General features: G+C 44.7%; 2 protein-coding genes across 2 annotated transcripts; both read left to right on the top strand.

Annotated features, from left to right (window-relative positions):
* The first annotated feature begins 221 nt into the window (after nt 1–221).
* On the top strand, nt 222–4,947 carry LOC121620410 (glycerophosphodiester phosphodiesterase 1-like). The gene is made up of 6 exons (XM_041956448.1): nt 222–482; nt 2,341–2,516; nt 3,411–3,516; nt 3,611–3,703; nt 3,813–4,024; nt 4,800–4,947. The coding sequence occupies exons 1-6, from the start codon at nt 222–224 to the stop codon at nt 4,945–4,947; spliced, it is 996 nt and encodes a 331-aa protein (XP_041812382.1).
* Nucleotides 4,948–6,835: 1,888 nt separating this feature from the next.
* On the top strand, nt 6,836–11,162 carry LOC121621089 (MAPK regulated corepressor interacting protein 2-like). Its single transcript, XM_041957404.1, has 5 exons — nt 6,836–7,326; nt 7,412–7,481; nt 8,035–8,174; nt 9,550–9,642; nt 10,751–11,162. The coding sequence occupies exons 1-5, from the start codon at nt 7,272–7,274 to the stop codon at nt 10,819–10,821; spliced, it is 429 nt and encodes a 142-aa protein (XP_041813338.1). The 5' UTR covers nt 6,836–7,271; the 3' UTR covers nt 10,822–11,162.
* The last annotated feature ends 16 nt before the right edge of the window (nt 11,163–11,178 follow it).

The following is an 11,178-nucleotide window of genomic DNA, read 5'->3' as shown; positions in this document are numbered from 1 at the left end:
CCGGATGTTTAAATGTATATAATGTCAATTTTTTTCGACGGTTGCAGCGACGCCTCCTCTCCTCCGTCCTCCCATCCATCCTCTGCACACGCACGAACAGCTGATGCTCGGTCACCCTCCGTGTCTGACCCTCCACCATGTAGCCACCCAGCAGCGCTCCATCCAGGGCATCTTTCTGAACAGCCGGTCCGTCATCGTGCCGTAGACATCCTCCGCTCGCCATGCTGCAGATCGGGGACGAGGCGGTGTATTTCTCGGCGGTGTTCCTGCTGGTCGTGCTCGGGACGAGGAGCGCGACGGGGGCCTCCCTCCTCACCGCATTCCTCTACGTCTTCATGGCGATGTTCCGGTTTCCTCCGGTGCCAGCGGAGCAGGCCGGCCGCGTCCTCCGGCCCAGGGCTCCATCAGGCGGCGTCCCGGTGGTGGCGCACCGCGGAGGGCGCCACGACGCTCCGGAGAACACCTTGGCTGCGATCAGAGAGGTGACATGCAGGCATCAAACATCTGTTTATACGGACATATGGAGCTGTGCATGAGCCGGTGTACTATAGAGCTAAAGTATTACACATAGACATGTATTCTACAGATATTTAACACCCAGATAAATGAGTATAGGGCACTGCGGTGCAAAGGAGTCCTAAAGGGAATATTAGGGCATCTTCATGAGGGATTTTGTGCGATAATTATATTGATAGCTGAGGCCAGAAGCTTAAGCTTTGCATGTCGTGACTTGTCAGTGATTTTGCAGAGTAAGCAGAGCATCACATCCGCTGCTGTGAATGTTCAGAGACGCAAGCTGGTCAGATTTTGATCAGATCAGTAGCTCACTGGTCTTGAAAATGAACTGATGCAATTCTCATTCTGATGTCTAGAATGATGTCTGATGTCTACAGTCACTCACACACACACTGCAAATCCTTTATTCACTCGCTGTCTCCGTAACATGCTGAAGGTGTTGAGTCAGCAGGGTTTGCACTGTCTCATAACTGTCCCTCCTGCAGTGATCATCCCTTGCACTGAAATCCTCCTGAGATCACACCTCTCATCCGTCCAGTCCCTTCACATCTGGATGAGTTTCTTTTTATTCTAACATGCCACTGCTCAGCCTCTTCCTACAAACACATTTTTGATTAACCCCCCCTTGAAGATCACATAATAAACTCTGCTCTGACTTTTGTAAACCCTCCTGAAACAGCTGTAATGACATCAGTTGCCTCCACTGAACCTTGTCTTTGATGTTACCAGCCGTGGACGATTTCTGGGTTGCACCTCCATCTGTTGGCATCACAGGTGTCTGGAAGAACATTTTCATTTTGTAGTTCATCCCTCTGACATGTAGAGTAACCAAGAGATTTATCTTTAGGCATTTCCACTTTAAGAGACTTGAAATTGAGACTGCACTGTCAAACTGTCACTGGCTAACACCAGTATCTGTGCAAATGTGGCAGAAGTGCTCACATCCCTCAGTGAAAGTAGAAGTACCACAGGCTAAAGATACTCCATTACAAGCCCTGAATTCAGAATGTTACTTAAGTAAAAGTGCAGAAGTATTATCAGCAAAATGTGATTAAAGTTTCAAAAGTAAAATAACTCATCATGCTGAAGGGCTCCTTTCACAATATTATAATAGTATAGATGTTATTCTGTTTTATACACACATGTAAGATACTTTGTTAAGTACAAGGTACATTAGGAGTAATATAGTAGTATAATATGGCATCATGTCATATAGGCTTGTCATTTTTTTTCAACCAAAAATAACTAGAAATTATAAGTGTCAAATAAATTTAGTGCAGTTAAAAGTATATTCTCCTTCACAGTGGAAGTATAAAGTTGCATAAAATGGAAATCCTCAAGTAAAGTACAAGTTTAGCAATATTGTATTAAAGCACAGTACTTGAGTAAATGTACTTAGTTACATTCCACCACTCGAAGCCCTGCTTCATCCAGTACGTTTTTCATTCTTTTTGTTTGTGGATATTTATTCATGCTGTCATTTCTAGAGCGTTTGATTTCAGTGCTGAATGTCCTAAAACTGGAGCAGCCAGCCTTTAAATGTTAAATCTGTTAACTCTTCTGTGTCCTAGAAACAACTTACCATCAACATTTTAATGCACTGATTGATCTTTCACGTTGCACAGTGCACTTTGCATGTGTCTGTAGCACTGGAGAACATGCACGCTGCACACTGACTCACTGTGTCGCACTTTCTTAGGCTCATGTTCTCCTGTTGTTAAAAAAAAAAACTCAAAAAACACAAAGGCATTTTTCTGCCTGTCAGTAAGTGTGCAGGGAAAGCTTCTTCTCGTCATCTTCTCCCCCTGTGATCTCCTGCTTTAGGCCAGCAGGAACGGGGCCACTGGCGTTGAGCTGGACCTGAGTTTCACAGCCGACGGAGTGGCCGTACTGATGCACGACGAGACTTTGGACCGCACCACCAACGGCTCTGGACCGGTCAGCAAACTGCAGTTTGTGCAGCTCAGGAGGCTGGACGCTGCTGTTCGTCACAGGCTGAAGTACGTGCTCATTTTAGCTGCCTGTGATTTCACGCTTTGATCAAATCTCACTGACTCACTGAAGACAGTGTGTCTCTAAAACACTTACCTAGCTTACTAATACTTGATACTGAAACACTCCACTACAATTCAGAGGCAAACATTGCACTTTTCTGTTTGATAACTTTAGTGATACTTTCCAGGATGCTCCTTTAATACCTAATCATGATACTTCCACATGTTACCAATCAACCTGTTTACCTGTGGAATGTTCCAAACAGGTGTTTTTGGAGCGTTCCACAACTTTCCCAGTCCTTTGTTGCTCCTGTCCCAGAATAAGCAGATATTTACAAAAATCAATGACGCTGTCTTTGTGCTGTTTTCATTTGAGTATATGTCAAAAAGGATTAGCAAGTTATCACATTCAACATATTCATGTTTTACAGTGTTCCAACCTTCTTTGGAATCAGGGTCGACCTTACGTTGCAGATTCAGAGTAATATTAACAACATATAATCTACAAATGAATGATGAGGTGTTTTAATAGGTTAAGACTTTATTGATACCTGGGGAGAAAGTCACAAGCTACCCTGCAGCAGATCAATATGAAACAATTAAAATTAGCCCCCCCTGCGTAAGCTGCATGAGTATTTTTACTTACTATATTTTTCACACTAATACTTGTGTACTTTTAATCATGTAAAATGCAGGACTTCTACTTGTATCAAAGTATTTCTACACTGAGGTTTTGCCACTTTTACTTAACTAAAAGCTCTAACTGCTTCTTCACTGCCAGATTTGCTTTTATCACAGATTTTAGAGGCTTGGAATAAGGGAGCAAGAAAAACGGACATGTGGTACAACAGGAACGTTACCTCAGGATAAAAAACCTGCTGTGGTTTCTCTCGTCTGCAGGGACAAGTTCAGTGGAGAGAAGGTCCCGACTCTGCAGGAGGCGGTGGAGGAATGCATCAGACACCAGCTGACCATCTTCTTTGATGTCAGAGGTGAACCTGATAAGGTACTGAATGTATTTTCAGATAGTTAAATAATGTTCCGTTGGTCGTTTCATCTGTTTTTAAGGAATATCGTTAATAAATTCTCCTCTTTTCCAGGCTGCATCCGTGCTTCATGAGATGTACAGGAAGTTCCCTGCCCTGTACAACTGCAGCATTGTTTCCTCCTTCGAACCCAAAGTCATCTACAAGGTAGCAAAAAAAAAAACTATGACTGAATATGACTTCCTGACTGAAGAGCTGGAGCCGCCTTCTGACTCTGACAGTACTCTGTTGACCTCTGACCTCTTCCGGCCCACAGATGCGTCAGACCGACCCCAGCGTGGTCACGGGTCTCACACACCGGCCCTGGAGACTGAGCCGCTTTAGCGATGGCACTCCTCGGAGCCTGTCGACGTGGGGTCAGATGTGGACGGGGGTCCTGGACGTCTTGTTGGACTGGGCCCACCACCACATACTGTGGAAACTCTGCGGAGTGTCTGCCATCCTCGTGCAGAAAGACTTCGTCTCGCTGTAGGTGAAGCTTAATCTGTTTAATCGCTAAGATGCGCAGCCACAACGCTGTGTGTAACTCACAGGGCTTAAGAGGTGTGAGGAGGTGACTTTTCCTTTTCGCCTGTTATCTTGCATCGTACATTCTGCCCTCATTTAATGCCCCACTAAGAAAAATTCTTTCTATGCACAATGACATCGGTCTTTAACTATCAGGAATCAGGCGTGATCAGTGGCAGGATGTCTGCCAAGACATAAAGAAAGTAACAAGCTTTTTAAAAACTTTTCAAGTTTTAAAGCGATGGCAAAATACAAAACCAACTAAAACAAGCAGCGACGGGCTCTTGAACACATCACTGAAACTATTCACCATCATACTGCCAAACCTCCTAAATGCAAGGTTTCAAATGAAACAGTCTGAGAGGGAAAAACTCTTCTTTTGTCAAACTGCTCACAGCTCATGTCACACTGACACCATAACCCCTGATCACGGGTCACAGCCATCTTTGATCAGTCCCGATGTTAACAAATCTCCCTCTGTGGCTGTAACTGGATAAAATCACATCTTTGAGTTATTTTAGCCTTTGAGTCACTTGCAAATGTTGAAGGTTCACTTAGAGACTCAAAAGGATTCGGATGTGAAAACTGGGCTTGATTAAATTTCTACTGAACCTCTTCCCTAGTCATAAAAAGGCACTGCTTCGTTTAACGCGTCCACTGTTTAAATGTTGCATTGTTTGCATTGTTTTGCATCGCTGACTCAGCTATATCATATTTTCTTCCCCCTTCCACTCAGGGACTACGTTCAGTACTGGGCGGAGCGAGGGGTGGAGGTGGTGGGCTGGACTGTTAACACCGCTGTGGAGAAAGACTACTACCAAAACCTGCTGAGGATTGGCTACATCACTGACAGCCTGCTGGAAGACTGTGACTCTGCTGAATGATCGCACACGCACACACACACACACACACACACACACACATTCACACACACACACACACAATAACATTTTACAGCTTCTCAGTGAACAAATTAGAGGCTAAAAACTTCTTGGTGGGACAAAATATATATATAATTACCATAATTATTACATTTCCTAGTTTCTTGTCGTCTTAAAGAACTTAAAATACTGAAATATGTAGATGAAGTTAAATTAGAAGGTGGAAGGAAGCTAGAAATGTGGTGCTAACAAGCTCTGTAGTGGCAATCGAACAACAAAGGCTTTGTAGAAACGCATATATGATTTACTGTAGAGGTAAAAACACAGTTACCTGTAGCTGGCATACAGGTAATGTCCCTTTAAATCTACAGACACACTGAACCATAAACACTCAGCTGTATACTTCCTTGTCCTTATCCTACTACCAGCAGCAATACCTCCAACTCTCCAGGAACAGGGATTAGGATTATCCTACCTTAAAGATCTTTTCTACCTTCTGTGCGGATCTTTCAGAGGCTGTGATGCACCTTTAAAGACAAATCAGTGGATATAGTTGTATCATATCGACGCCTGCTATCATTGATATTTATGACATGACACACATTCACATGACATTTCCTCATTTAGCTTTTGAGTAATGCAGTAAAGTAACACATAATGATCTGATGCTGCTTTAAGTAGCAGCATCAGTAGTAGGTGGATCACTCGCAGGGGAAAACACTGATAGGCTGTTTGCACGTGACCTCACGTCATTCCACTCTTTTGTTGCCGCGCAAACTGCAGATGGAGGGCAGGAAGTGATTTTCTGTAGAGGAAGCACTGTAACACCCTCGCAGCGCCGATGTTTTGCGTCGTTTACGGTTGCTCAAAGCGGTCAAACCGAGAAGCCATGAGGAGCTTTCAAAAGTTGTTGTTCATATAGGCGAAAATTGCAAGAATTAGACTAAAAAACATCGAAAAAATGGCTCATTAACCATCTGTGGGAGGAGCTGAGTAAATTGGTTAACCGTTTCACAGATGAACTTAAACAATGATCCTTGTGTTTGGTGGCTTTTCACCGGACCTTTGCGAGGGGTTAACCGACCAAATAACCTCTTCCAGTAATTTAATTCAAATGAACTTAATTGCTTTGCCATAATACAGTCACATTTGAAGATAACTTTGTGTCGTGTTAAGAATAACGGGAGATAAATCATCACAAACAGTCTGAAATGATCTCTAGAATGTAAATCCAGTTTGCGGAAGTGTCAATAATGCCTTTTCAGTGAACATCCCTAATTAATAAATTTTTTAAAACTATTAGTAGGTGAGAGTTTTCTTTGTCTTCATCTCTGTTAATGGCCTCTTTAATGTAACCACACTCTCAGTTAGTATATAGTTAAGCTTGAGTTGCGTAGTAAACATGTGTGTGTGTGTGTGTGTGTGTGTGTGTGTGTGTGTGTGTGTGTTTGCATTGTGCGCCTGACCTCACGTGTGTGTGCTGTAAACACGGAGACGTTGGGCACATAGGGGCCACGTGGAGGAGCAGATGAAAGACCCTCATGGAATAAATTAAAAGTTCAACTCCTCAGACAGAATTTAGTTTGCTTAATTTGTACATAACACACCAGACAATAATATAGAGAGGGGAGTGAAACAGCTCATATAACCTCAAGTCTCTGTAATAATTTATTAGGGAATTATAATTATTAGGGAAGGAAAATGGTGCGACCAGGCAGTTCTGTCACACTCAGGGCATCTCTGTGGTCCTTTAAAGCCCCTTGTGTTGCAGATCTGTCACACTCTCGGGACGCTGTCTCTTTAAAGCGCCGGAGGAGGCGTGAAGGGACGTCGGGAGGTGGCGCGCCCTGGCGATGCGCGTGCATGAGTGACAGCCGCTCTTACAGGTTGTGTGACATTGTGGCGGCGCAGGACACCTCAGCGCCAAAGTGACTTACGGCGGCTGTGCGGACTCGGGCACGGAGAGGGCAGGTGAAGGAAGGGGCAGGGGTCGGCCGGTGAGATGCGCCCCGGCTGCTGGTTTTACGCGGAGAGGAGCGCGGCGCACGGGTCTGCTCTCTGAGAGGTTACCAAACAGGCTGCGTGGGGCTCCCGTCTGCCCCGTGGGTCCGCGTTGGCTTCAAACTGGCACCATGTGAGTGAAAGCCAGCCCGGTCACATGAGGAGCGGACTGACCCATATTTTATTATTTTATTTTTTTTACGCACGCGGACAGAGTTCGAATGTGACGTGCCTTTTGAAGTAGGCCCGCTCCAACCTGTATCTGCTCCACCTGGACTCACCACAAGGTGCCAAACTCCGAAGTTTTGAGGTGACTTTTCCTGCGCATGATGTACACAATTACAAGAGGTCCCAGCAAACTGGTGACACAGCGACGGACAGGTGAGAGGACACACTCCAACAGCATGTCATCTGCTTTTCGACGTTTGTTCGTCAAGTAAAATGTGAATTTTTCTCTTAATTTCAGGGCCCACTCAGCAGCTTGACAACAAAATAAACGACTTCAAGCACAAGCAGACGTCCTGGAGTGTGCCTGAGTGAGTGCGCAACTTTTACCACGATGCTATCAGTTGTGTGTGTGTGTGTGTGTGTGTGTTAGTGTGTTACACTAACATAAGTCGTTATATTTTAGGGTGAAGACTAATGTTAAGGTGAGGGTGAGTCTTTGGCAAGTAGCTGTTATGGTTGTGGTCTCAAATTTGCAGGAAATTAATGTAAGTCTGTGTAATGTCCTCCAAAAGTGATGGAAACATGGCTGTTTTTTTTTTTTTAATCTAAAACTGATTGGACTCTCTTGCCAGATGCATGGTGCTGGTTAAAATTTGTGTAAGTGAACGACGGCGTCCTGGCAGCAGAGGACGTCATCAGCTTGAGACGGGCAGCGTTAGTCCATCAGTGCAGGCCTGATTCACAGCACACCTTCACGCTGTTGCTTCCCACCAAGTCAGGGCTGCTTTCATGCCATTGCAACAGCCGTGACCTTGTGGGAAGGCGAGGCGGCACATGGTCCTTCGCTCAGCTGTTGCGGCCTCCGAGGCTGCCGCTAACGTCAAACTGCTTGTGACATGCCGTTTCTCTTCTACCCATCAGCCTCCCAGCACCCAAGATCGTTTTCAATCGGCTCAACGGTAAGAAGTACCATCATCCCGCTCCGGCTCTCCCTGCAGGCAACCATCAGGAAGAGAGCTTCACCGCCGCCCACGAGGAAAACGTCAAATTTGTCCACGAGGGTAAGGAACTGTCTGACTGGAAATAATAAGATGAGACAACGCTCATCATTGTCTCGCCTGCTCCTCTTCCTCCCCCGCTCCCCCCCAGGCCTCACCCACACAGCTGCTCTGACACTGATAGCCACGATAGGCACCTAGCGAAGAAATGCTCTCACGCCCACGTAGCACTGCTCATCACGAGCCACGACAGAGGCATTTTTCTTGGCTTTGAGTAGCGCCCACCGGCCACTCAGCTGGAGAAAGAGTCTCGTTGTCTGAGCTTTGAGGACGGGGCGACAGAGAGCTGCTGGCAGGATGAGGGGTTTTGTCGGGACCGGGTGAAGCACAGTGACACAGTTCTGAAGTTTCTTTTTACACATTGGCTCAGTCGGCCTTCATCTGGCTCGGCCGTTCTCGCTTTGTGTGTCTTGTTAGTTGCTGGTGTTGAAGCTCAGCTGCAGGAGCTCATAAACAGCTCCGGTGACCTTGTCGTCGAGTGGACAAGGACACAAAACAATACCCCCACCCCACCTCCTCCACCCCACCCCCTCCGCTGTTGAGAAACACTGCTGTTCAGGGTTGATTCATTCTCATTTGCTCTCTGAAATACTTCACTACATGGTATAAACAAACATATGCATTAAAGTTTTCTGGAAGTCGTGACCTAGAGGCAGCTAACAGAGATAAAATCACTCACACACTAGATGTGAGCAGTCCACATGCTGCGTTATTTGAAATACACACGTCTGGGAGGAGTGGCCTTTGAGGCAGTTGCCCTTGTGGACTTTACTTGTTTGACGCTGGGTGTGACACTGGGGTGCAGGACTTTTTAAAAAAAAAAAAACTCGAACAGATAAGGCCATTTGCTATAACCGACTGATTGCATTCTTGATATCATATCCTGCAGTTCAGGATAACATTATTTTCATTTTTATTTAGTTTTGTATTGATACTGGGACCTGCACCTCTGCAAATACAACTGAGTTCAATCCTGGTTATGGCACAGGACAAATTATGGACATACAGTTAAGGCTGCAGCTCATGATTGTTTTAGCTGTAATAATGCATAACCTGCTACTTCAGATTATTTATGATTAATAGATTAGCTGATTATTGGTCTATAAAACATAGAAAAACTGCAAAAATGCCCATCACTATTTCCTACAGCCCAACGTGATGTGTTCAGATGTTTTCTAATGTCCAACCAGCACTCTAAATCCCAAAGATATTCAGTTTCCTCTGATGTCAAGGCAAGCAAAATCTGAAAATTCCCTCATTACAGAAGTTGGAACCAACCAAAATGACTTAATTTATTAATTAATTACTGTGGATCAACATCAGATAGAGATGTATGAGTCCTAGTAGTAGATGTGCTGACTGAGTCCTGTGTTTTCAGCCTGGCAGGAGGTGGTGCAGCAGGAGCAGGGGCCAGAGGAGGCCCGGAGAGCCGTCCACTACGAAGAAACCACTCCCAGTCCACACATGGACAGTGAGTACTGCTTCTCCTCCTTCTCACAGTTCTCCTCACGCTGCTCCATCCTGCCCAAACCTGTCTCCAGTGCATTCATCTGCATGTTGCATTGTAAGGCTGAACTAGGCAAAGATTTTCACTGTTAAAATGATTTTAAGTCCAAGCATCAGAGTTTACAGGACGTATGATTTGGCAAAGGTCTTCCTGACTCTGAAGCAGAGTGACTTCTTAACATTTCAGTTGTTTAGTCCTTCGTCATAACACACGGGCCTGCAACTACTGTAACCTGGAGAGTAGATTGTATTGGTTTATGACAGCCAGCCAGCTAGGATTAGTAGACCTGCTTCTGATCCTTCCAGCTGGAAGGAAGCTCGCAGAGGTTGCAGGCCAGTCTTTCCTCATAGTCCAAACGAGATGTAACTCATTTAGAAATACTAATTTAAGTTTATACATACTACCATTGATGATAATAATAATAATAATGTAGAGTTGCAGCCTGCAATGGCAACTTCTACATGTTTGTTTCATGATAAGTTTGTTCACTTTGTTGCAGTTCCTCATTGTGAACACTAGAGGGTACTCATACGAGTCCCTGATTCCCCACAAAAGTTTTAATGACGGTCGGTATAAATATCTTTGTGGTGTTTTAGTCCATAACTGTCGCCTCTAGAGATCAAAGACCACAGTTGTTATAGATTATTTCTATTAGTTTGTGTCTGATACCATCACTTTTGGTTACTTTGGGAAAGTATGGGCGATGCTTCCATGCTAACATGTCTGCCTTTGATTTTGGTGTGAACGTTGCTAGCGCTAGGTACGCTGGTCTCCACACCAGGATACTTAAACTAAAACAGCAGTTAATTAATTCAGTTGTGATCAACACTAATGTTATTTGTACTTATTATGCTAATAAGCTTCACATTTTGATATTAACACAGATTTAAACAAGATGTAAGTTTGTTAGCCACGAATATGATGTATTGCAGTTCCTCATTTTGACCACTGGAGGGCAGTGAACACTCATGGCTTAATACACTTTGGTCAGCTCCACAGAGTAAACACAGCTTTAACAACACTTCCAGTCAAAATGAAACTATCAAATGCCCGTCTTCCCTTTTGTTTTTAGACTTTGTGCCCATAGATCTGGATGAATGGTGGGCCCAGCGTTTCCTTGCCAATATAGACAAGCTATCCTGACACTCCTCTGGGATTTGCGGATCTTGACGGACGGTCAGGAGGTGAGACCTGAAGCAGGATGGCTCACAGAGGAGAGGAAGCCCTGGCAGGAAGTGTCATGGGTCAAAATGTGATTCAAATGGATGGACAGTGCTGGGACGCTGACATAGAAACCACAGACAATCACATCACTTGAACACAATCCATCCATCCATCTCTCGATGTTCAGTCTACGACAGACTGGACACTGGAGGACGACACCTTGCAGTTGAGGTTCTCTCATCTTACTACCCCTCACAAGAGAGATGTCGCGTTAACTTTGAAATGCAGTAAAATTGTATTTTCAAGAAGCTCTGTGTTTGCATCTTTTTAATTGTC

The sequence above is a fragment of the Chelmon rostratus genome, chromosome 17 (assembly GCF_017976325.1).
Source record: "Chelmon rostratus isolate fCheRos1 chromosome 17, fCheRos1.pri, whole genome shotgun sequence".
In the NCBI taxonomy this organism is placed as follows: domain Eukaryota; kingdom Metazoa; phylum Chordata; class Actinopteri; order Chaetodontiformes; family Chaetodontidae; genus Chelmon; species Chelmon rostratus.
This window is presented reverse-complemented; position numbering and strand designations above follow the sequence as displayed.